The sequence below is a fragment of the Coffea arabica genome, chromosome 7c (assembly GCF_036785885.1).
Source record: "Coffea arabica cultivar ET-39 chromosome 7c, Coffea Arabica ET-39 HiFi, whole genome shotgun sequence".
Classification (NCBI taxonomy): domain Eukaryota; kingdom Viridiplantae; phylum Streptophyta; class Magnoliopsida; order Gentianales; family Rubiaceae; genus Coffea; species Coffea arabica.
The window spans coordinates 11,577,835-11,599,388 of record NC_092322.1 but is presented as its reverse complement, the minus strand read 5'-3'; the positions used below and the strand labels follow the sequence as shown (position 1 = coordinate 11,599,388).

The following is a 21,554-nucleotide window of genomic DNA, read 5'->3' as shown; positions in this document are numbered from 1 at the left end:
CTTGAGCTGAAATTAACCAATTTTTGAAGTTAATGCACACGTATAAGAATAATAGTGGACAATTTTGGTGTGTTTTTGGTCTTGGGCACAACCAATAAAGTTCACATCGATCAAGAAATTGCAGGATTTTTGCAGAAGATTTCCCAAAAGTAAGTAGTCTACGTTCTTAAGGTGTTCTCTTTTTTTTTTTCCTCTCCACTCAAAGGTGAATTGTGGCGATAGTTTTGTTACGGCTGATTTTGACTTGTTTGAAGTTTCACTCGTGTCTTCATCAAATTCCTCAAATTTCATTTCCTGAATGTCAAGCCACTTGCCAAAGTTCAATGCCTTGAAAACCAAACTAACGAGTAATTTCATTTCAAGAAAATGTTACACGAATGATGAAGGAAAATATTACAAGACCCCAAGTCAAGGCCCATTTGAAAATGATATAGCAACACCAATGTTACATGTCCAAATTGAGGCCATTCTGAAAATCATACACACAAAAAAAAAAATTGATATTATGCAAATATGCAGAGGATAAAGGAAAAAGAAATAAAAAGGAATAAAAAGGGCAAGATATTAGAAGCAAATATAGCTTATTTAGATTTCTTTTGCATTTCAAAATCCTGATTGTCGCTTTTCTATTGTAATCTATAATATTGATTCTTTATATTAATGATGTTGATGAATTATAAGAGTGCCTTTTAATATTAGAATTTATTATGATTTGCTACAATATCTTCTACTAATTTCCTTTTTAAGTTGCTCCTTTTGCTCTTAAACTTGTGTTTCTTATCTTGTTGTCTTGTTGCCCCTTACAATCCAAGAGTTCGAATATTAATCATTGCAAAATTGTAAAATTACTTATTTGCTGCAATTTCTTTTTATTGCATTTACATCTCATCCAACAATGAAATTGATGATTGAAACAGGAAAAAAAGCTAAAGATGTGTAATTTGTCATAATTTCTTCATTGCACTTACATCCAAGAATCTCTTCATTTTCTTCTAGTTTAACACATAATTTGCTCTTTCTGTTGATTTTGTAATTTCAGTTTGTTAATATCCACAAAATCGAAGATAACAAAAAGACGTTGTATTAACTAGAAACGAAAGGAGTGAAAATAGATAAGAGACGGAAAAATAGATTTTGTTTTTAGTTTTACAAATTTATTGTCTTAAATTTAACATTGTCTACCTAATGGATGGCATTATAAGTATTTTACTATGTCAAGGGAGGTAAGTATAATTTTTTAAACTTGATGGGAGCCAAATGAAATTGTTGGAAACTTGAAGGGAGGTTTCTGAAATCATCCCAGGAGAAAGGTGTCGCATCACTTGGGATCCTCGGTGACATTTTTCTCTATGCCAATCCAATATCACCTATAATATTGCGTCAAGTGTCCTGTTATTATTTACACTTTAATTTTCTAATAATTCAACTTGATTTGGTTTAATACAAGTGTAAATAATAACAGGACACTTGACGCAATATTATAGGTGGCATTGGGTTGGCATAGAGAAACATGTCACCGAGGATCCAAGCGGTGTCGCACGAGGACAGGTAGGTGAAAAGCTTTATCATCAGCATCATCTATTTGTACGAGACTCGTAGAAACACAAACTGGGATAAAAGGTGAACAAGAAGAAGACGATAAAAGAATAATGAGATCGGAATAAGGAGTAAAGCTGTCCACTTTGTAAGTCCACATCCTCTTCCCCTGCTCATGCTGTAAGCCCATGCATTTGTAGTTGATTGCTCCTGGTCTTCATCTCCGTACCATAGAAGAAAAGCTGCTATCTGAAATTAAGAATTTGTGTTTTTTGACTGTTAATAGAAGCCCAGTTAGTAGTATTTCACGCAGTGAAGTGAACTGGGAATTCTTGGATGTATGTGCCTACTTATGTTTGTGATTTTCTGCAGTTTTTTTATTTTTCAATGCCAGAGGTTACTTGGGGAGTAGTCTTTGTGAGAATGGAATGATCATGTCATCTTTTATGTTAGTCCATTTTGCAAAGACTAAATCTTTGGAGTTGAACTATAATTTGTTTCGTCATTTCTGAGTTTATGCTACTTTATAGTTAAACCCTGATATTTTACTCAACAGAGTTGTCTTCGTGTTTGATGTTGTAAATAGTCTGGGACTCTTTGGGGCTAGCGCTTATGCAATTCTGTCTTGACGTAACACAAGAATAAACATATGCAAGGGTAGGCATCCTGAGAGCTGGACCTAGATAATTTGAAATAACAATTTTCTAAGCGGGATGAGCGGGCATCCTATTTCTAGTCGTAATCCTCAATTCCTCAAATGTAGCTGTAATGTTTAAGATGTGTTTTTATAGGCTAGAAGTGGATTAGATTGTACATATTTGGCTTTGTCAGAGTTGCATGATGTATTCTTAAGAGGAGCAGCTTATTAAGCTTTGAAACATGAACTCAGGTTTAGCAAGATCTTCTAGTTGCTCGAACTCGATTAACATGAGTTTAACTTCAAGCTTAAATTGTTAGTTGCATTGTACTTGGAAACTATCTAATAAATTAAAGTTAGTACTTAATGTTCTGCAATCCCTTTAATAATGAGTACTATCAGAGATAAAAACTAGACATGCTGTATCTTTCGATTGTTGCCAATGTATCTGAACTTTTGACATTCTAAATTGATAAGATTTTCTTAGGGCTAGATTAATAGTAATTTCAGTAGTATCTGAAGACATTGAAGCATATTGCTCTTGATGTTTTCAAGCACTACTTGACTAAAAGGTGCGTACTCGAAAAAATTTGTTTGTTGCATTCGTTTTTATCATTAGATTATTAATTTCTAACATGTTCACCTTTGGTTATTTTTCTGTCATGAACCTTTATCTGTTTTCTTTACCCTTTTCGAAATCCATTAAAAATTGGAATTCAATTACTTGTGAGTAACCAATTCCCTCAAGAATTTACTGAAATATTGTGGACTCTAACTACAATGCATCAATCAAATAAAGCAAACATATAGCTATAACTTTAAATGTAACAGTTGTATCGTATCTTTATGAGATGTAACTGTAAGTGAAAAATTGTTTCCTATGCTTAAAGTACCTAAAGAACCAAAAGACAAAAACACATAGCTATAAATTTGATTCGTTAGTATGGTAAATAGTTAATAATAACAAAATTCAATGTCCAAAGGAGGAGCACCAGGCACCAAGTGGCAGCAACTAGCAAGCAACTAACTCTACGTTGTGTTTGGAATAGAAAGAGTTATTCAATGGCAGAACCAAGACAAACTGCAGTGGCAACCAACCTGGAACAATAAGCTGATAAGGTGAGGTAAAGCTAAGCCAACAGGCACTGGCAGTGGAGATTTAGATATTAGACATGGAGGAGAAGCTGTCTGCTGTGACCAAGACGATAACACCCTCTCCCATACAACAATTATCCTTGCTTGCCCAACGCTGCAACGCCATCAACCTTTCCCAAGGTTTCCCGGATTTCCCTGCTCCTTCTCACATCAAAGAGGCTGCCATTTCTGCAATCAATTCTGACTTCAACCAGTACAGGTCGCTTTTTTTATTGTTTTATTAAATCTATTTCATTGGTTGGCATTAGTACTATAGCAGTACTAGCTTAATAAACTGAAAGTTGTCTCAAATCTTAATCAAGGCACGTTCAAGGAATTTGTGAGTATGTGGCATGTAAAATGAAACAAACGCAAGGCCTAGACGTTGATCCTTTGACAGATATAGTTATATGTTGTGGCCAGTCTGAGGCTTTTGCAGCAACCATGTTTGCTAGTAAGTGTACTATATGTAATTTCTTTCTCTTACAACGGTCAACCTGGAAGTATTGGGTGCTAAAATCTATAATATCTTTCTGTTTGTTTCTCCCCCCAAGTAATTGATCAGGGTGATGAAGTTATACTGTTTGATCCATCATATGAGACATATGACACTTGTATTAGATTGGCCGGAGGAGTCCCTGTAAGCTTCCCCATATTGTTATTAGTAATATGCTATTGTTAAATATGGAATTAGAGTAATTTATGCCATAGCTTCTCTGCCTTCAGGTTTATCAGCTTTGGACTGATGGTGCTCAATTGATTTCTCATCATTGTATTATAAACTACAGGTGTATGTTCCCCTTGATCCACCATGCTGGAAACTTGATCCAGACAAATTTATAAAATCATTTACTGCTAAGACCAAAGCTCTAGTGGTCAACAGGTATGCGTTCATTCAATTAAATAACCTCACAGAACACACCACACGACTGTGGAAAAGGAATTTCTTTTCTTAGTTGGTAGGTTTTCAGTGGTGCAAGAAGATTTATTTGACCTGAAATAAATTCAGATTTGTCATTTTTGAACCATTTATTTTTCTAATATACCATGCCTTGTAGAGTTCTGTTGCGCAAAACAGACCAGTTATTACTGAGCATCATTCTTAAGAATTTATGCATCCTGTATTGCATTAGAAAAGAGACTGATACAAAGTGGCACAGTCCTCACAACCCAACAGGGAAAGTTTTTACCAAGGATGATCTTGAGATTATTGCTGGAGCTTGCAGAACCTGGGATATTCTAGCTGTTACAGATGAAGTATGATAACCTTTTATAATTGCCTGATTTGAGCTTCATGTGCAAAATGATTTTTCTTGGCACAAATGTGGCACTAAGAGGCATTCTTGCCTTTTATGTTGCATATCTAATTGCCTGATTGAGCTTCATGTACAAAATGATTTTGGGCTATGTGCTTGTGAATGTTTACTATTTTGATTTTAGAATTCTCAGGTTTTTGAATATCCATAGAAACTGGTTTAACTTTATGCATGAATCATAGTCCTTATTTACGTGGTTATTGTTCTATACTTTCCACAGATATAGTTGAATCAACTGAAAGTTATGTCTACATGAATTTCTTTGACAAATGATTTGTCTTCTTAATTTATCCTTTCTCAGTAAGTAAACATTTTTCATTACCAGACAATGGCTTCTGATATAATATCATGTGTCTATATTGGTGAGAAATCTAGGTTCACGAGTAAATAATTAGTAGTTGACCAACTTTATTTTATCCTCTACATCTTTTGCAATTTTGTTCACTTCTATTTTGTAATGTCGCTTCAGGTGTACGAGCATATAACTTTTGACAATGAAAAGCATATATCACTTGCCTCACTTCCAGAGATGCAGAAGCGGACCATTGTGACATCATCATTGTCAAAAACTTTTAGCGTTACAGGTGAAAAATTGATTGTCCTACCTGGGTGTTCATTATTGCTGCCCGCTGTTTTACCTTGTTGACAAGAGTCAGATGGTCTGCTCTGTCTCTCCCCGTTTTTCGGGTCCCTTGCATAGAATTATCATGAATTGCTTAAATCATTGATTCTTGCTACTATTACTCAGCCTGGTAGGAGGACATGTGCACTTATGCTCTGTCATGGTGTGAATATTTAGGTTGGAGGATTGGATGGGCGATTGCTCCGGCTAGGATTGCATTGGCGATTCAAAACATCCATGTAAAAGTTACAGATTGTGCTCCAGCACCTTTCCAGGAAGCAGCCTTGACTGCTTTGAGAAGTTCTCCTCAATACTTTGATTCATTGAGAAGGGTAAGATCCAACATCTCACTTTTCAAGGTCTTGTACGTACTGGAAGTTGTGGTCTGTTCCTAATAAACTATGTTCTGATGCGTAGGACTATCAATCGAGAAGAGATTTCATTCATGAGTTGCTTGTAAAGGTTGGCTTCCCAATGCAGTTTAGGCCAATGGGTTCAGTTTTCGTGTTTGCAGAGCTTCCTGAGAGCTGCACTCTTTCTGATGTAGGCACCTCGTAACATACTCTTATCTATTTACCTCATTGTGAAAGCATGATGGATCAATTTTCTGCTTGTTCCATATTCTACAAGGCAAAATTTTTTGTAGTTTGAATCCTGATCTTCGCCCAGAAGCATTTTATGTAATTCCTCTGAAAAATTCTCACTTGTGCCTTATCAGTCTTCCAAATGTAACCTCCCTAGAAATCACAGCAATTGATTCATCGGTGGGTGGACCGCAGCTATTAATCAATTTTACAATTTCAGGTTGAATTTGTGGAGCAACTCATCAAACAAGCAGGGGTGGTAGCTGTGCCAGGAAGCGGATTCTTTCACAAAAGCTCCTGTTCATCTACATTTAGCTACCAGAGCAGATATATACGGTTTGCCTTCTGCAAGAGCTTTGATACGCTGAACATTGCCGCTCAAAAGATTACGGGGCTCGTTACAGAAACCGGGCGTTTGGAGCTATTTTAGTCTGGTAGGATAGCTGACAATGGGATGTTCTTTTTCAAAAATATATGCTAGCAGTCTAATTATCCCACCTTATTGTCTTTCTAGACTTTTCCTCTTTTATTAATAGCACGATCGACTTCAACTCTGGAGTTAATTTGGAATCAATTCATGCGAACAAATTACGTGAGATTACTTGAGATCTGGGGTCAGTTTGGTACGCTGTAAAATCTTTTGAAGGGAAAATATTCTTCAGCAAAATAATATTGTTTTCTTCAGCAAAATATTTTAACTTGATAGAATGTACAACTACTTGTCCTGCAGTTTTGAAAGCATGCGAGTTCAACTTTCATTGTCTGATAAATTGCTGTTGCCAACCCCTAAGCTTGGGGCAACTGATAAGCAGGTTACTAATGTCAATGAAAGATCACAAATTCGACTTCTGCATGTGTCGTCTTGAAAAGCTCTGGGTCAAGTTTTCACCATCGAATAAGAGTTGGACTCTGAGGGCACTCCCTGGACCGAATCCGGATTAGTCTCACGAAAGAATAGGGATACCGGATGCTCAGAGGAAAAAAAAATTGCTGTTGACGAATGATCTGTAAAAATTACTGTAAACTATCTATATGTGGCGGTAATGTTTTCCGATCTCTAAAATAAATTTTATGATGCAAAATGATATGATTTTTCGGTTGCACTCTTATATAAGTCTTCAAATATAACAATTTTAAATGATACCAAAAAATTTATCTATTTGAGTACGGGTCAATCTCAAATTGGCAACCACCAACTGCAACAATTGAACTTGAAACTTGAGATGTGCGAAATTTTCAATCGTTTGTGGGTAAGGAAGGAAAGAAGAGAACATTTTCATCGAGCCCAACTGGAGTACTTAATGAAAAAAAAGAATGGAATATCCCTGTAGGGTTTAAAGTTCCTAAGAAAACCGGGCCTTGTTTGGCAGACAAGTTTTTTGTTAAGTTTATTTGTTGCAAGTTTTTTAAAAATTTTAACTACAATAACCTCACAAATTTTTTAAAAGTTTTTAAACTATACATTTCAAAATATTCAAAAATTTACACACTTCAAAAAAATTTTTAAAAACTTCTACAGTAAAATTTTAGACAAACACTCAAAAAACTCACTTGCCAAACGAGACAGATCAATCCAATATACATCTCGATATTGATAAAACCGATTTATATCCAATTTAAAAAAAAATCTTAAAATAGTTTGAGAATAAATATTAAATTTGATTTCTAAAATTCCGATTACTAGCCAAATTATCATCGAATTTTATGTTAGATAGGATATTATATACTATTTAATAATATCACATACTGATGTTAAATTTATTCTAGAGCCTTAATTTATTTTAAATCAATATTTTTTACTTGCTTCTAGAGTTTTAAGTATTATGGAATTACGGATTATTCAGTCGAAATTCAATTATCAATATTTAATGGGAAAATGACATGTTTCATCCCTCACATTTAACACAAATATTCTTTTCGTCCCTCACTTTTAAAATGAAGCAATTTCATCCCTGACATTTAAAAATTAAAGCTATTACATCCCTGAACCTAATTTTCAATCTGAATCAAACCATCCAATAACCCAGTAATAAATTTCGGACATAGAATTGATAGGTCATTCGGTCAATTTCATCATATTCACATGACATTTATTAAACCAAAAAAATAAATATTATAACATAAAGGCCATTATTTGTTTTGGAATAGTCGGGTTTTTCTTTTGGGTAAATCTTTTCATGCACCATTAGTATATTCGCTTGCGAGTCTAAATGTGTATCATAAATACAAAATTTGGTATTTAAATTTAAATTGAAATGATATGGTAGGTACATAAAACCATCAGTGTATACAATGACAATGTAGGAATTCAAGTTGAGTTATATTCAAGTTGAGTTAACCAAGTGATCTATCAATTATACCTCCAAAATTTGTAATCAGGTTGATAGGTGGTTTGATTCAGATTGAAAATTGGGTTCAAGGATGTAATAGTTTTAATTTTTAAATGTCAGGGACGAAATTGCTTCATTTTAAAAGTGAGGGACGAAAAGAATATTTTTGTGAAATGTAAGGGATGAAACAGGTCATTTTATCATATTTAATTTACCAAATTAAACTTTAAACGGTAATTAAAGAAAACCAAAGATTTTTTTTTAAAAAAATCGTTATGGATTACTTGGCGATGGGCACTCCTCATTTTCCAATTATTCGTTGCACTCCGCTGGTCTGTAACCTTTTTTGTTTTTTGTATTGCTGCTTTAGCAGCTGTAGTTCGCGCGAAGGTCAAAGTCAAACCGGAGAAGCGAAACTAATACTACTATTATCATCAGTATGGCATCGGCGGTGGTAACAGTCGCAGTCGACGACGGCGAAGCTACGCCACTACTACAGAGTGCTTCAGATGACTTTCCGAGGAGGAGAGGATCATCGGCGATTAGAGGAGGAGGAGGCGGAGGAGGAGAGATCACCGCTTCAGTCTCTGCGGAGGAGCCTGACAGTAACGACGGGTCAACACCACCCGTGGCAACCGCACCAAAACAACGCCTTGTGTCTCTCGACGTTTTCCGCGGTCTCACTGTAGCTGTACGTCTCTGCAATTTCACCGCCATTCCACCCTCACCTGCTCACCCTCTTTAGCTTCTTCTTCGTCCTTTTTTTTTTTTTTAACTTTTTTCCCATTTGTATGGTTTGGATTGCTGATAATTTTGTTGTTAAATATTGTTTTTTTTTTTTTTGGGTTTTTGGCAGCTGATGATTTTGGTGGACGACGCTGGAAAAGCTTTCCCGTCTATAAATCACGCGCCTTGGTTTGGAGTGACACTTGCTGACTTTGTTATGCCGTTTTTCCTCTTTGGAGTTGGTGTTTCTGTTACTCTCGTCTTCAAGGTGCTCTTCCCCATTCCTTAATTACCAAACTTGGGTGAAGAATCACCTAATGGTACTTAATTGGTGTGGAACTTCATAACTCATTTGCTGTGAAACTTTGAAAGAAGCGAAAGTATGATTTGTGTCTTTTTCACATTGAGTGGACTTCTGAGATATGGAGTAGAGAAGAGGGTATTGTGATGATGGGATGGGATGGGTTGGGGAGGACATGCCAAAGAAGAGGAGGCCGGATAATTAGATGAAGAATGAAAAAAGAACAGGAATGAGAGATTTGATTATGGTGGTTGGTTTAGGTCGAAAGAAGAAGATGAAGCCCCTTGGTCTGTTTCTTATAGTAGAACATCGACTTGCATTGATTTTGAATTTTGCTAATATGCATAAAAATAATAATGTTCTTAAATATGGAAAATATATCAATATTTATTTAATTACCCCTAACTACTACACTGTTAAGCAACTAGCTCCATTCTAACAAAATAAAGAAAAAGAAAGAGAAGAGTATCAGCTCTACTGTTGTTGCCTTGTTGTTCTTGAATACTGATGTGCCAAAACTTGTTTTCCAAATGCAGAAAGTACCTAGCAAACCTGAAGCAATGAAGAAAGTTGTAATCAGATCAATTAGGCTTTTCATTTTGGGATTGATTCTTCAAGGTTTGTTGGCTGTCACCTACAAAACATCCATTCTCTTCCTATCATAACTGCTTTAAGTTCTCTCTCTTCCTTTTTGCTTTGGGGGTTTTGAATCATATGTGCTTTCTTTATGGAATAATAGCTGCCACGAAAAAATGTGTTTAGCAGAGGTGGATAGAGAGCAGGGATGGCTCCCTTGTGTTTATTTAGAATTCTTTTATACGGGGTGAGTTGGTCTTCAGTTGATCTGAAATGATAAAGATGCTTCAATTAAATCAGGAATTTTGTGCCATTGTTAGCAGGAAACTGAAAAAATTACTTCCCTAGGTGGAAGATTTCACTTGTCTGCTTCTTCTGTTCGTCTAGGCCGGCTTTGGGTATCAAGGACATTCCTACTGGGAATCAATTTAACCTCATAGCCCAGTAAAATTTGTATTATATATGAATTCAGCAAAGTGTATGCTAGCATTATGGTTTCTCGCTGTGATAAATTCCTAGTCAAAATTGTTTTAATAGAATCACTGATTTTGGCTTCCTGAGTATCAAGTGTTCAACATTGAGACCAAAAAGAGCAACCTGGAAAACAGAGGGAATTATGATTGTTTCCTGTTTTTGAAAAAAAAATGAGGAAAAGGAGATTAATTAAGTCTGAAGTTGAGGACATCACATCTTATCTTAGTAATTTCTTAAATCAGATGAATTAAGTGTTAAGTTCAAAGTTTATTGGTAGAATTTTTGATTAATCATGTTTTATAGCAAACAGAATAATATACACCATTACAGCAAGTTTGCTTTCTTTACTGGACTAACACTTCATATTTTACATAACTTGATGGAATCGTAGGTGGGTATTTCCATGGGCGTGATGATTTAACTTATGGAGTTGATCTTGGCAAGATAAGATGGATGGGTGTGCTGCAGGTATGTAAGTTGGCTTTTAGGATTTATTGACTAGCATGTTATGCTATTGCTACATATAAGGGCTAAGGAAGATATTTGGTATAAAACACATTTTAAAATCCTGCAAATCCCCTTCACACAAGATAATAGTATTTCTAAATTCCATGATGATGGTGTTATGTTACAAAGATACCTACTCATCTACTTTCCTCCTTTTAAGCACACTTATGTGATGTGCGCCTCAATAACTATTAATCTTCTCAACCTTTGCCTGATTTCATGTTTGATCTTCTGCTTGTATGGTTGAATAATTCGGCCAAATGTCTCTGACTCTATATCAAGTCTTTGTGAGGTTTTATCTTGTAGTTTGTGTTGTGCTGCAGAGGATCTCCATTGGGTACTTCTTGGCTTCGATTATGGAGATTTGGCTGGTGAATAATGTAGCGGTCGATTCAGTGGTGACATTTGTAAGAAGATACTACTTCCAGTTGTAAGCATTCGGTATTATACCTTTCTTGAAATTTCCAAAAATGTTTTCAGTTTAAGGATGGTTAACCCTTTTTAGGGTCACCTGTTTGTTGATATCACTCTGTTCTCATTTATTGTGAAGAAACATTCTTGTCATGAACTTCATTTCAACTATGACGTAAAGAATATTTTCCCTTCAACAAGTACCTGGGTTGGATTCAGTGCTGAAGGGCCAGCTGAAGGCTGTTCTAGCCTATGTCTGTCTAGGAGCATTTGATAATATTAAAAGTTAAGAACGATACATGACTATATACTACCATAATCAGAAAATGGAAAGCATACTCATGTCTAAAATGTTTGAAGACAATGATAATACAACCATACTGTGGGGAAATCTTTGTTTTTCCTTTGAGATTCTTCATGTTGATGTGGCATTGGATTAAGTTACTGATTGAAAGACAAGCTGTGAGAATACAAGTGTCAATGTAAGATTCTAGAGGCATTTCTATTCGTGGGATGAGTACTATATGTGTCTGGTCCACATGATTATGTAAATGGTAAAACTTCATCTTTAATATTACATTACTGATGTTATTTTCATGTGGATTGATAAATTTGTATATTTTGTGCAGGGTGGTTGCAAGCTTACTTGGTGCTTTGTACATGGTATTGCTGTATTTTCTTTATATCCCAAGTTGGAGTTTTCAACTTCTTAATCTCAAGGTTGAGTCCTTTCCTGGATACAGATCTGGCAATCAAACAGTAAGTCAACAAATTCAGGGATTGTGCAAATTTATCTATGACTGAAAAGTGTCTATTTTCTTATCAGATATTTCTGGGGCTTGGGGTGCACTGAGACAGGTTGGAAGATACTTTATAGGATATGCTTAAGGGCTATATCATGTGTAAAGTATTTGTTTAAAACTATCCTTCAGAATTTAGTTTCAGTAATGATCTTGGTAGTTTAAATTTCCATCTGTGTGGAGTTCACTCTGCTAACTTGTCAGAAAGAGCTAAAAGCTGCAAAACTTGTGGAAATGTTAGTTAATGGCTTATGACTGGGTACACTTGGTAACTGTGTTGTTTTGTATAGCATAGAAAGTTAAATTTATGGTAGTATGTGCAAGTTAAGAGCTTTCCCTTCAGATGAAGGATAGATTTTGGGGGACAAAAAATGGTTTCCTGGTTTGGGATTTGAGACTCTTCCCTATTGGGAACGTATCCACTTCACTCTTTGATCTTAGACGTGGATAGCTTAAGTGAAATCGAAGGCTAAGAACAAAGTTGTTGTAACAAATTTTGGTTGATTCACTTATGGTAACAGCATAGGATTCTGTAGCCATTCTAGTTGGTGTTTTCATATAATGGAGGACTATTTTACATTTGATGAAGTTGTCCTCACTCATGTTTTCATAAGTTTCCAAAGATATTACTTTTTAGGAAGCTGAAGTATCCCAACTTTGCTTGTAATAGAAACATATGAAAGAGATCCCTGCATCTCTCTCTCTCTCTCTTGATGATTCCCTGTTTCTGTTAAGGGAGAGGAAAACAGGTTATGCATACCTGCTTAACGTAGTGAGTCTAAAATATTTATTCCAACTAGGTTCAATGTGGAGTGAGGGGCAGTCTTGAACCTGCTTGCAATGCAGTTGGTTTGATTGATCGGTATGTCCTTGGTCAACAGCATCTTTATCAACGTCCAGTATACAGAAGAACAAAGGTTTTCCCTTGAAGCTTTTTATTTTTTGTGGCTTGCACATTTCTTTTTATCTTTTAAATGAAGTTTTCCAGCAACAAAGTATTGATTTTTGTCTTGTTTTGTCTTAAAGGAATGCAGTGTCAACTCACCTGATTATGGCCCTCTCCCAGCAGATGCTCCTGGATGGTGCCTTGCTCCGTTTGACCCTGAGGGCATCCTAAGGTTTATATCTTGAGCTGCTTTTTGTTTTGACCATAACTACGATGATCTTTTGTTTGTTAGAGACTACATAATCTTTCAAAATTATTATGGAACAATTTTATCATGGTGGTCGTTACATTTTCTAATAGCACATGATCATAAGAAAAGAAAAAGCACGTGAGATTGGTTACAATCTGTGTTTTGTTTATTGTCCTATGTTTTAACTTTCAGTACAACTTATGTTGCGTGAAAGTGTCAATAATCAGAGCATTAATTACCATAGGAAACCAAGCACCGCAACCTACTGTAAATGGAGTTCCTGTGGTAATTATAGTCTTACCTCTTACCTCTTACCTCTTACCTCTTACCTCTTACCTCTTGCCTCTTGCCTTGGCCTAAGTCAAAGCTTAAATTATGTTTGAACTAGTCTCACCAACTTGCTTAGGCAGTTTAACTTTCAGCTGCACATAAAATATTTTTGATAACTACATTCTTATTGTTCATGCTTGAGGATTTTTTTCTGTTTTGTTAATCTTTAGTCTTCATCATCACGCAAGATGTACTGATTGACATAGTTTTAGCTTTTGCTCTTTTGTAATTGCCAGTCTGTTTCTTACTGGAGAATCTTCTTGTTAAGTGATGGGATCTTAATATTTTTGGTAGTTCTTTGATGGCTGCCATTACGTGTTTTGTGGGATTGCATTATGGGCACATTCTTGTGCATGTTCAGGTAAGATGCAACATTTTTGCTCTCTCGGGCTTGTGGTAGTCTAGGGTTACTGATTTTTTCTTTTTCTAAGTGTCATACTGACTTATAATTGACTTATTTGCTGCAGGGCCAGATGGAAAGAGTGAAATTATGGTTTTTAACATCCATCCCTTTGCTAATCTTGGGATTTGGTTTGGAAGTTCTGGGTACTTGGTCTTTTCTTCCATAAGTTATGTTCATTTCTTTATCTCGTAATTTTTTTCAATTTATTAAAAGTTTCTGTCATATTGTTCGTTTCTTCAGGCATTCCTTTTTCTAAACCGTTGTACACATTGAGCTACATGTTCATCACTGCAGGCGCATCGGGCTTTCTCTTAACCATCATCTTTTATATTGTGAGTTTATTTGCTGAAGTTCAATTGTTGAATTTTCTCTTTTCTAAGAGTTAGTCCATTTTTTCTGATATCAACTTTTAATTTAGTACAATTGTTGGAAACATACCAAAAAGAGTTGTCAATATCCTCAAGGGGGTTTAGTTAGTAATGCTGTCAATTATGGTAGTTGTACTACTTAGCTATTTAGTTCTTCAGTAGTAGGCAAAATGCAAGTTGAAATTGAAGAAAAGTTGGGGTATATCTGTTGCACCATCTACTACCATGTAATCCTTGTCAGTGTTGCGTATTGGTAGAGACTTGTACGGATGTTTGTAACATGTAGTCTCACTATAAAACTTAATGAAGTATTATTTAGATATAAAGTCCGAAATAAGCTACTTTCCAGTGCATAAAACATCAAAAGGAAGAGAGTTCATGTGTTTTAAATTGATGATACTTGGTGCAGGTTGATGTGAAATGCATTAGAAAGCCAACAGTAATATTTCAGTGGATGGGAATGAACGCTCTCATAATTTATGCTTTGGCTGCTTGTGACCTCTTTCCAGCAGCTTTACAGGGTTTCTACTGGCGCTCACCTGAAAATAACCTTGTATGTCTCTTTCAGTTAGACGCTTCTTTGCCGTGGGTCTTTTCCATTTTTTAAGTATGGTATAACAACTTCATGTTCCTTTTTTTTTAAAAAAAAATCTGAGATGTTACTTATGCGGTAATAGAGGACAGAATACTACACTATGAGCTGTATTCTTTGGTGTGAGTATAGTTTTTGTAGCATTTGTAGATTCTATCTGAGACTCGTTTGCAGACAGCATTAAACAACTTGATTTAATCATGCTGAAAAACAACTGGAAATGCAGAATCAATATTTTTGCTGGTAGTCTATTTTTCTTGAGTTAATTCTTTAGGAAAGTAATTCAGTTATTTCAACATTACTTTTTTTTTCCCCATGATAAGTGTTCTCAGGCAACTGGTGCCTTTATTTGTATCAATGCTCATGTACAGTTGTTGAGCTTTGAGCAGAGAATTTTGGTGATGGGATACTGGGCTCATCCTGAATAAACTTTTGAGTTCTTTATTTCTGTGCAGGTTGACTTCACTGAGAGGCTGTTCCAAACAATATTTCATTCTAAGAAGTGGGGTACATTGGGATTTGTCCTGCTTGAGATATTATTTTGGGGTGTAATTGCTGGATTCCTGCACATGAAACGTGTGTATATAAAACTGTAGCTTGTAGGTGCAGTATTACATTGCACTGCATTGTAGCATGCCTCGGCAAGATAAACAAATTTGCCAAGTTACGCAGCTTAGAATATACAGGCAACCATACACCTCTTAGATGGTCGTGAAGCTCTATCCTGCACTAGGATGTCTTTCTTTGCACACTTTTATGAAAATAACTGGCCTATCAGATGAGCTGAAATACCAGGTCGACAGACAATGAACGCTATAGGATTTTGTCAGTTTTAGCTAGGATAAACATATTAGATTTTTTGTTTTTTGGCCTATGTTTCCAGAATTTTCTGTAAGTACCTAGTGAAGGAGACATGTAGGCAAGGCTATGCTGTAAATATGGTCTGTTGATGTTGGAGTTAGGCGTCAAGCATTGCTTGGAAACAAGGGAAAAACTGATCCTAAGAAGTGCAAGATTCGATGACAAGGAAGTAACATACTCTCCGCCTTGCACTGTTCTTTGGCTTGGAACTAAATTATCTTATGTGAACCAGAAATCTTTATGTTTTATGTTAGCAAAGCTGGAGAGTGTAACGAGGCATTGTCATCAACATCTTAAGCTCTTTCTGTAAATTGTGAATGCCAACTTATTGCAAAGCTAGTCACCTGTTACATTGACATTAGAAACAAAAAACCAGTCCTGTTAAGTAGAAAGATTTGGATGAAGATTCCGGAGGATATGGAGGCAGTCTACACCTTCAAGCAAGGCATGTACAAGATTCGTCCTTTTTCCCCATGAATTGGTCACCTGGTCAAGGTTCTCAGTTAACAAGATAAGTGAACAAACGTATATCTTAGGTAACTCGTTGAAAAGGGGATTTGCATCCGAGTCTTTTCCGCCATACAAAAACTTTGCTTCAAACTATTCCAACCTCCTTTTTATCGCACTATCAACTAAAGTAATCTCCACGTACTTCTGTCCCTTCGGTCTGGGGGAGAGGCATAAATTTCCAGTAGCTGTCGCTCGAGAGGTACTTTCTAACAGGCCTTGGTGTTCCAAATCTCAGTAACATTTTTTTCCCTTTTTTTGTGGGGGGGATTACTCCAAATTTCAATCACAACTTCATATTTCTCGTCTCCAATTCCTCAGGAAATGGCCTCTGAGAAAGAAGCAAGTGAAGCTTCTGATGCCTACTACACAACTGCCCCTCCTGAGAGATTGGAAGATGACAAGACCAGGCCTGAATCGTCATTGAGTAAAGCACTGGCTCATAGGGCACTATATGGTTCAAACGGTAGTCGCCTTGGAAGAAGCAGCAGAAAAGGTAGAAATAAAGATATCAAGGTGCCGGCCAGTAGGCTCAGCAAAGTCTCCTTGGCTGACCAAACAGAGACAGCACAGTGATCCTTCAATTTGATTTTAGATATACAACAGTGACCTGTGTACCATTTTTATTTGTGATGCTAGCATTTGTTCATCACTCCACCATGTGAATTTTTCTCCAAATTGGATCAGAAATTAAGGTTTTGAGTTGTGAGAACTAATGTCATGCTTCCTTCTGTGAATAGCGTCACTAAACAATCTGAAGCTAATCCAAATTTCTCCTACATTTTGCTTAATGAACCCACCAAAATCAGTCAGGTTATTTCTTGGAGGAATGCAATATATCTCACTGGGGATGAAGCTACCAACCAAAACCAAAATCAATAGGGTGACGGAAGTTTAATCAGAATTAACGAGCCCAGTCTGCTAGAAAAGCAATGATATTGTTCAATGTTAATTTACTTGAGCATTAGAGGTTCAAGTCCTAATAGAAATTTGAGCAACCACCCTGTATAATTACTCAATGATCGCTGGGAAGTCCATTCTGGATTTTTACCAGCTTAGGGAACATCTTCCATTAACCTTTTTTTTTTTTTTTTCTTTTTCCTGAACGAAATTTTCCATGAAATTAGTGCTCTTGGCTTAATGCTAATGAGATGATTATCTTTAGTTCTACCATTTTGTGATCCAGTAGTGACGCACTCAAGTTTCCTCGCAATGGTTATTGCTGTTTAAAAGACGTTTGTGTATACTTGGTCTTTTAGTTTTTTTTTTTTTTTTTTTTTTATCAATTATCATCCATATTCCTACTTTTACTCTAATTATGAGGAGGCTCAACTACAAGGAACCGATGGGAATAGATCCACCATCGGACCAGATGGGTGCGTAGTGCACCCATTTGGATTTGAAGCAGAGCCACAAGAGTGACATTTTGGTAGAAGACAAGGGTTCTGCTACAAGAGTAGCATTTTGGTGGGAGGCAAAGTTTGAACCCTTGCCTCCCACCCACCAAAGCCTTAAGTTTAAGTGGGAGGCATCTTGGTGGTTACTTGGTCTTTTAGTTAGAGCTGTGATTATTTAGATTTGAAGGTTATTGAGTTTAATACTAGCATTCTGCCATGCGGTTTAATTTGCGTTGGTTTTCTTTTTTCTCTTTCTTCATTTTTTTAATATCCAATTATGACAAAGCTATAATGGATTGTTTGGTTTGTCAAGAAACGGCAGAAATGGCTTATTTCGAACCGAGAATAATGAAAATTGGTGGCTTTACTCAAACGATGGATGTGAACGGCTGACGAGTACAATGTTGGCGTAGCATTAGCAATCAAAGATCCAATAACACCCGTGTGCGCTCAAAAATCCGATAAAGCGAAACCGATTGCCTGCGAACACAACGATAAAAGACACAGGATTGGGACTTCAATGCCTAAGCTAGCAGTCGAAGCAATGAGAGGTTCGGGAGTTATGAGAGTGAGATTAGTCAATTACCTCATAAGGTGGTAGGACAGCACTATTTATAGTCTAAAGCATAGTTATTAAACCCGATCCGGCCAGGAATCCGGGAAAAGAAGTGGATCAATAGATTACTGGTTCAACCAGTAGGTGAATGGACCAACCGGTGGATCACTAAATGCATTTAAATATTATGTTTCATAATTTTTTATATGATTAGAATGATAATAAATTATGCCATAGTAAATGCTTAATGAGTCTAATTTATTATAGATTCATTAATTCTTATAAGAATTAACAAAATCTAAATTTTATTAGTAATCCACCAAATTTCAAGTATAAAATTTTATCTAAGTGTAATTATCTAGTTTATTTATGAATTTTAAGTACAAAAGGTTATTGGGAATTGTGTTTGCCTTTAAAATGAATTGTGTGATATGTTATTTTTTAAATCCATTTCATAATTTATAGAGTTTGGGGAATAGCAAAATTTATCAAAAGATTCCAAATAAATTTTGTTTTGGAGAAATAAAATAAGAATAAAAGTCTAATATATAATATAAAAAAGACTAAACAACCAACAAATGGGTTGTTGGTCCAGTGCTAATTGCATTTACTTATACACATAAGGTCCCTGGATCAAACCTGGATTCCTTACAAAACCGAACAATTCACTAGATTAACCGTTTGAATCGTCGATCCGTTGACAAGTCAACATTTTAACTGCATAAACGATCTAATTAACAACCCAGTCCGATTCAATTGTCGATTCATCGGGTTGATCGGTTGAACCGCTGGACCGAGTTTAATAAAAAAACAGGTATTGTTTATGGAGAAGGGAGCCGCATTAATGATCTTAAAGGCAATCGGTTTCGTTGCTTCTGCAAGCTGTCATATCAAACGGCACAAGTTACATCAGTTAGTTTCTGTCAAGCGAAATAATGAACATTTCCGAATTATGCTCTTTTGAATTATAATGCTAAGGGCTTAGTCTCGAATGGACGGTCAGGTTTTATTTCAAGTCCCCGCAACCAATTAAATAACTAATTAAAAAAAATAAAATCATCGGAGTAGGTATCAAAAATTGTTGGAACTTAGAAGGCATGACACATGGTGTACATTGACGAACACGCACTAATTGAAGGTAGTAGTAATTACGGTCCAATAGCTAAAATTAAGGTTACATGAATGAATTAGAGGTTTTGGATTCAATTTCTATGTCCTCTCCTTCCTTCTTAAATTTCAATCTCACTCCTTTAGAAAAATAAAATTTAAAACAAATTAAGCACTAGTAATTAGGGGAAATAAACAAAAAGAAAATGAAGAAGAAAAGGATGGGGCTAAATGCGCTAAACCCCCTCAAATATATATCCCTTGAATTTCATTATAACCCGCTTACTTCTACCTCAAGTTGACTTCAGTGCATCTCTCTCTCAAAAGGGTGAAGCTCACAAAACTGTCTACCATCCAGAAAAATATAAAAAGAACACAATAATTTTTGTTTTAAATAATTATGGGTTTTGTTATATGCTTCAAAGTATGAAGAGACGGTCTCGCCGTTGCAAACAAGAGGCACAACGAACTTGTTGCTGCCGGTGCTGGGTGGGATGCATTCTAGCATGGAGCAGCTTGACTTGCAATTTGAGTTTTAATGTCGAAGCTCCGCTTTTATACCAAGGGAATTTCGCCAATTTGGTCCCTAAACATTTTCACTTAAACCAATTTCGTCCTTAATGAAATATTTTAACCAATTTAGTCCTTGAACTAGTTTTTTGCTTCCAATGTAAGACTTTTGACAACATTTTACTCACTTCGCGTGGACCAACAGGGGTATAATTGTCACACTTACTTAATCTGCTGCAATTATTCGAAAGACATTCTCCGCCAATGCGATTAACCTTGGAAAACAGAACAAAATTGGGGAAAATTGGGATTAGAACTAGGGCTGAGGTGAACGGATGATGGAGGCCAGAATTGAACACGGAATGCGACCATCAGAGGCAATGGACAATGGCGATTCTGACAAGGATGGCAACGATCAAGTGGAGTCATCAACAAGATCAAGTAAGTCTGCACTTCAAACATAAACCTCATCAACCGTATGCATGAGGGGCTTGAGTTGACTGCCATTAGTGTGTTGGAATGGTGATAAAAGCATTGATAATGGAAGGGGTTGAGGGAGGGAGGGTTTAATTTGGCAGCATTGTATAGCAGGGATGGGGCATGAACAGGTTAGGGGATGTTGAAATTTTTGTTAAAGTACTTATAGATTTCACATGGAAAAGATCGCCACCCTTCTGACCCCTCTGACGCCGCCACCCTCCGCAGTGCTTCAATCGTTTGGTTCCGCAACGACCTTCGGGTACACGACAATGAGTGCCTCAACTCTGCCAACAACGAGTCCATGTCAGTCTTGCCCGTCTACTGTTTCGACCCGAGGGACTACGGGAAATCTTCTTCTGGGTTCGATAAGACTGGCCCGTTTAGGGCCACTTTCTTGCTTGAATCCGTCGCCGACTTGAGAAAAACTCTGCAGGCTAAGGGGTCTGATCTTGTGGTGAGAATTGGGAAGCCAGAGATTGTACTGGTGGAGCTGGCGCAGGCCGTTGGGGCGGAAGCTGTGTATGCCCACAGGGAGGTATCGCATGACGAGGTGAAGGCGGAGGATAATATCGAGGCGGTGTTGAAAGAGGAAGGAGTGGAGGTTAAGTACTTTTGGGGAAGCACATTGTATCATATTGACGATTTGCCCTTTAAATTGACGGAAATGCCGACTAACTACGGCGGGTTTAAGGAGAAAGTGCAGGGACTGGAGGTTAGGAAGACAATAGAGGCCCTGGATCAGGTGAAAGGATTGCCTGCTAAGGGAGATGTGGAGCCTGGGGAGATTCCGTCCTTGGTTGATTTGGGTCTCAAGAGTTTAGACAGTCTATGCTTCTTTCTAATGTCTATTTGAACGGGGGCTTATTCTTGACTGTGCTTGGATTTTGGGAATAGAGTGGGGCTGCGGAGCAAATTTATTTACTTGGATCCATGGTGTAAATCAAACCTCAATAATGATGAACTCCGAACTTGTCTAAAACTGGCTATTGAGCATTTAGTAATACGGAACTGTTTCTGTATAAAAAAAAAAAAGAAAAATTTGTACGGGTTGGGGATACTGGGGGCAGATGGAATGCATGTTGTTTTACTCATTTTTTTATTGCAAACTTACCTCCTGGCAGAATGGAAAGCCAGCAGCAAGTGCCTCTCTTGTCGGAGGGGAGACAGAAGCGTTGCAGAGGCTTGGAAGATTTGCAACTGAATCGCATTGGCGGGAATGTCTTTCGAATAATTGCAGCAGATTAAGCAAGTGTGACAATTATACCCCTGTTGGTCCACGCGAAGTGAGTAAAATGTTGTCAAAAGTCCTACATTGGAAGTAAAAAACTAGTTCAAGGACTAAATTGGTTAAAA

The 21,554-nt window shown here is 36.7% G+C and overlaps 3 protein-coding genes across 5 annotated transcripts; all 3 read left to right on the top strand.

Annotated features, from left to right (window-relative positions):
- Positions 1-1,553: 1,553 nt before the first annotated feature.
- LOC113698190 (uncharacterized) lies at positions 1,554-6,519 on the top strand. Of its 3 annotated transcripts, none has more exons than XM_027217908.2 (10): positions 1,554-1,684; positions 3,157-3,527; positions 3,631-3,761; positions 3,862-3,947; positions 4,096-4,190; positions 4,468-4,564; positions 5,093-5,207; positions 5,423-5,577; positions 5,663-5,788; positions 6,050-6,519. In XM_027217908.2, the coding sequence occupies exons 2-10, from the start codon at positions 3,346-3,348 to the stop codon at positions 6,257-6,259; spliced, it is 1,197 nt and encodes a 398-aa protein (XP_027073709.1). In that variant the 5' UTR covers positions 1,554-1,684; positions 3,157-3,345; the 3' UTR covers positions 6,260-6,519. The 3 variants fall into 3 exon arrangements, with proteins under 3 accessions (XP_027073709.1, XP_027073707.1, XP_027073706.1); XM_027217906.2 differs by having other exon boundaries at positions 4,441-4,564; XM_027217905.2 differs by having other exon boundaries at positions 1,682-1,716; positions 4,441-4,564.
- A 1,949-nt stretch (positions 6,520-8,468) lies between these two features.
- LOC113700022 (uncharacterized) lies at positions 8,469-15,983 on the top strand. Its single transcript, XM_027220427.2, has 13 exons — positions 8,469-8,850; positions 9,016-9,153; positions 9,723-9,804; positions 10,628-10,704; positions 11,067-11,173; positions 11,784-11,913; positions 12,755-12,871; positions 12,981-13,072; positions 13,715-13,781; positions 13,888-13,966; positions 14,064-14,155; positions 14,601-14,744; positions 15,239-15,983. The coding sequence occupies exons 1-13, from the start codon at positions 8,599-8,601 to the stop codon at positions 15,377-15,379; spliced, it is 1,518 nt and encodes a 505-aa protein (XP_027076228.1). The 5' UTR covers positions 8,469-8,598; the 3' UTR covers positions 15,380-15,983.
- A 4,076-nt stretch (positions 15,984-20,059) lies between these two features.
- Positions 20,060-21,523, top strand: LOC113699535 (blue-light photoreceptor PHR2-like). The gene is made up of 3 exons (XM_027219903.2): positions 20,060-20,162; positions 20,384-21,013; positions 21,300-21,523. The coding sequence occupies exons 1-3, from the start codon at positions 20,060-20,062 to the stop codon at positions 21,521-21,523; spliced, it is 957 nt and encodes a 318-aa protein (XP_027075704.2).
- The last annotated feature ends 31 nt before the right edge of the window (positions 21,524-21,554 follow it).

Excerpts from the sequence above, each read along its gene's own strand:
- LOC113700022 (XM_027220427.2), top strand. The coding sequence starts at position 8,599 with ATGGCATCGGCGGTGGTAACAGTCGCAGTCGACGACGGCGAAGCTACG. Across the intron at positions 9,805-10,627 it reads TTTGGGATTGATTCTTCAAG|GTGGGTATTTCCATGGGCGT; the intron begins GTTTGTTGGCTG and ends ATGGAATCGTAG. Across the intron at positions 14,745-15,238 it reads GCTCACCTGAAAATAACCTT|GTTGACTTCACTGAGAGGCT; the intron begins GTATGTCTCTTT and ends ATTTCTGTGCAG.
- LOC113699535 (XM_027219903.2), top strand. The coding sequence starts at position 20,060 with ATGGAGGCCAGAATTGAACACGGAATGCGACCATCAGAGGCAATGGAC. Across the intron at positions 20,163-20,383 it reads GGAGTCATCAACAAGATCAA|ATCGCCACCCTTCTGACCCC; the intron begins GTAAGTCTGCAC and ends CACATGGAAAAG. Across the intron at positions 21,014-21,299 it reads CTTGGTTGATTTGGGTCTCA|ATTGCAAACTTACCTCCTGG; the intron begins AGAGTTTAGACA and ends ACTCATTTTTTT.
- LOC113698190 (XM_027217906.2), top strand. The coding sequence starts at position 3,346 with ATGGAGGAGAAGCTGTCTGCTGTGACCAAGACGATAACACCCTCTCCC. Across the intron at positions 3,762-3,861 it reads TGCAGCAACCATGTTTGCTA|TAATTGATCAGGGTGATGAA; the intron begins GTAAGTGTACTA and ends TCTCCCCCCAAG. Across the intron at positions 5,578-5,662 it reads ACTTTGATTCATTGAGAAGG|GACTATCAATCGAGAAGAGA; the intron begins GTAAGATCCAAC and ends TCTGATGCGTAG.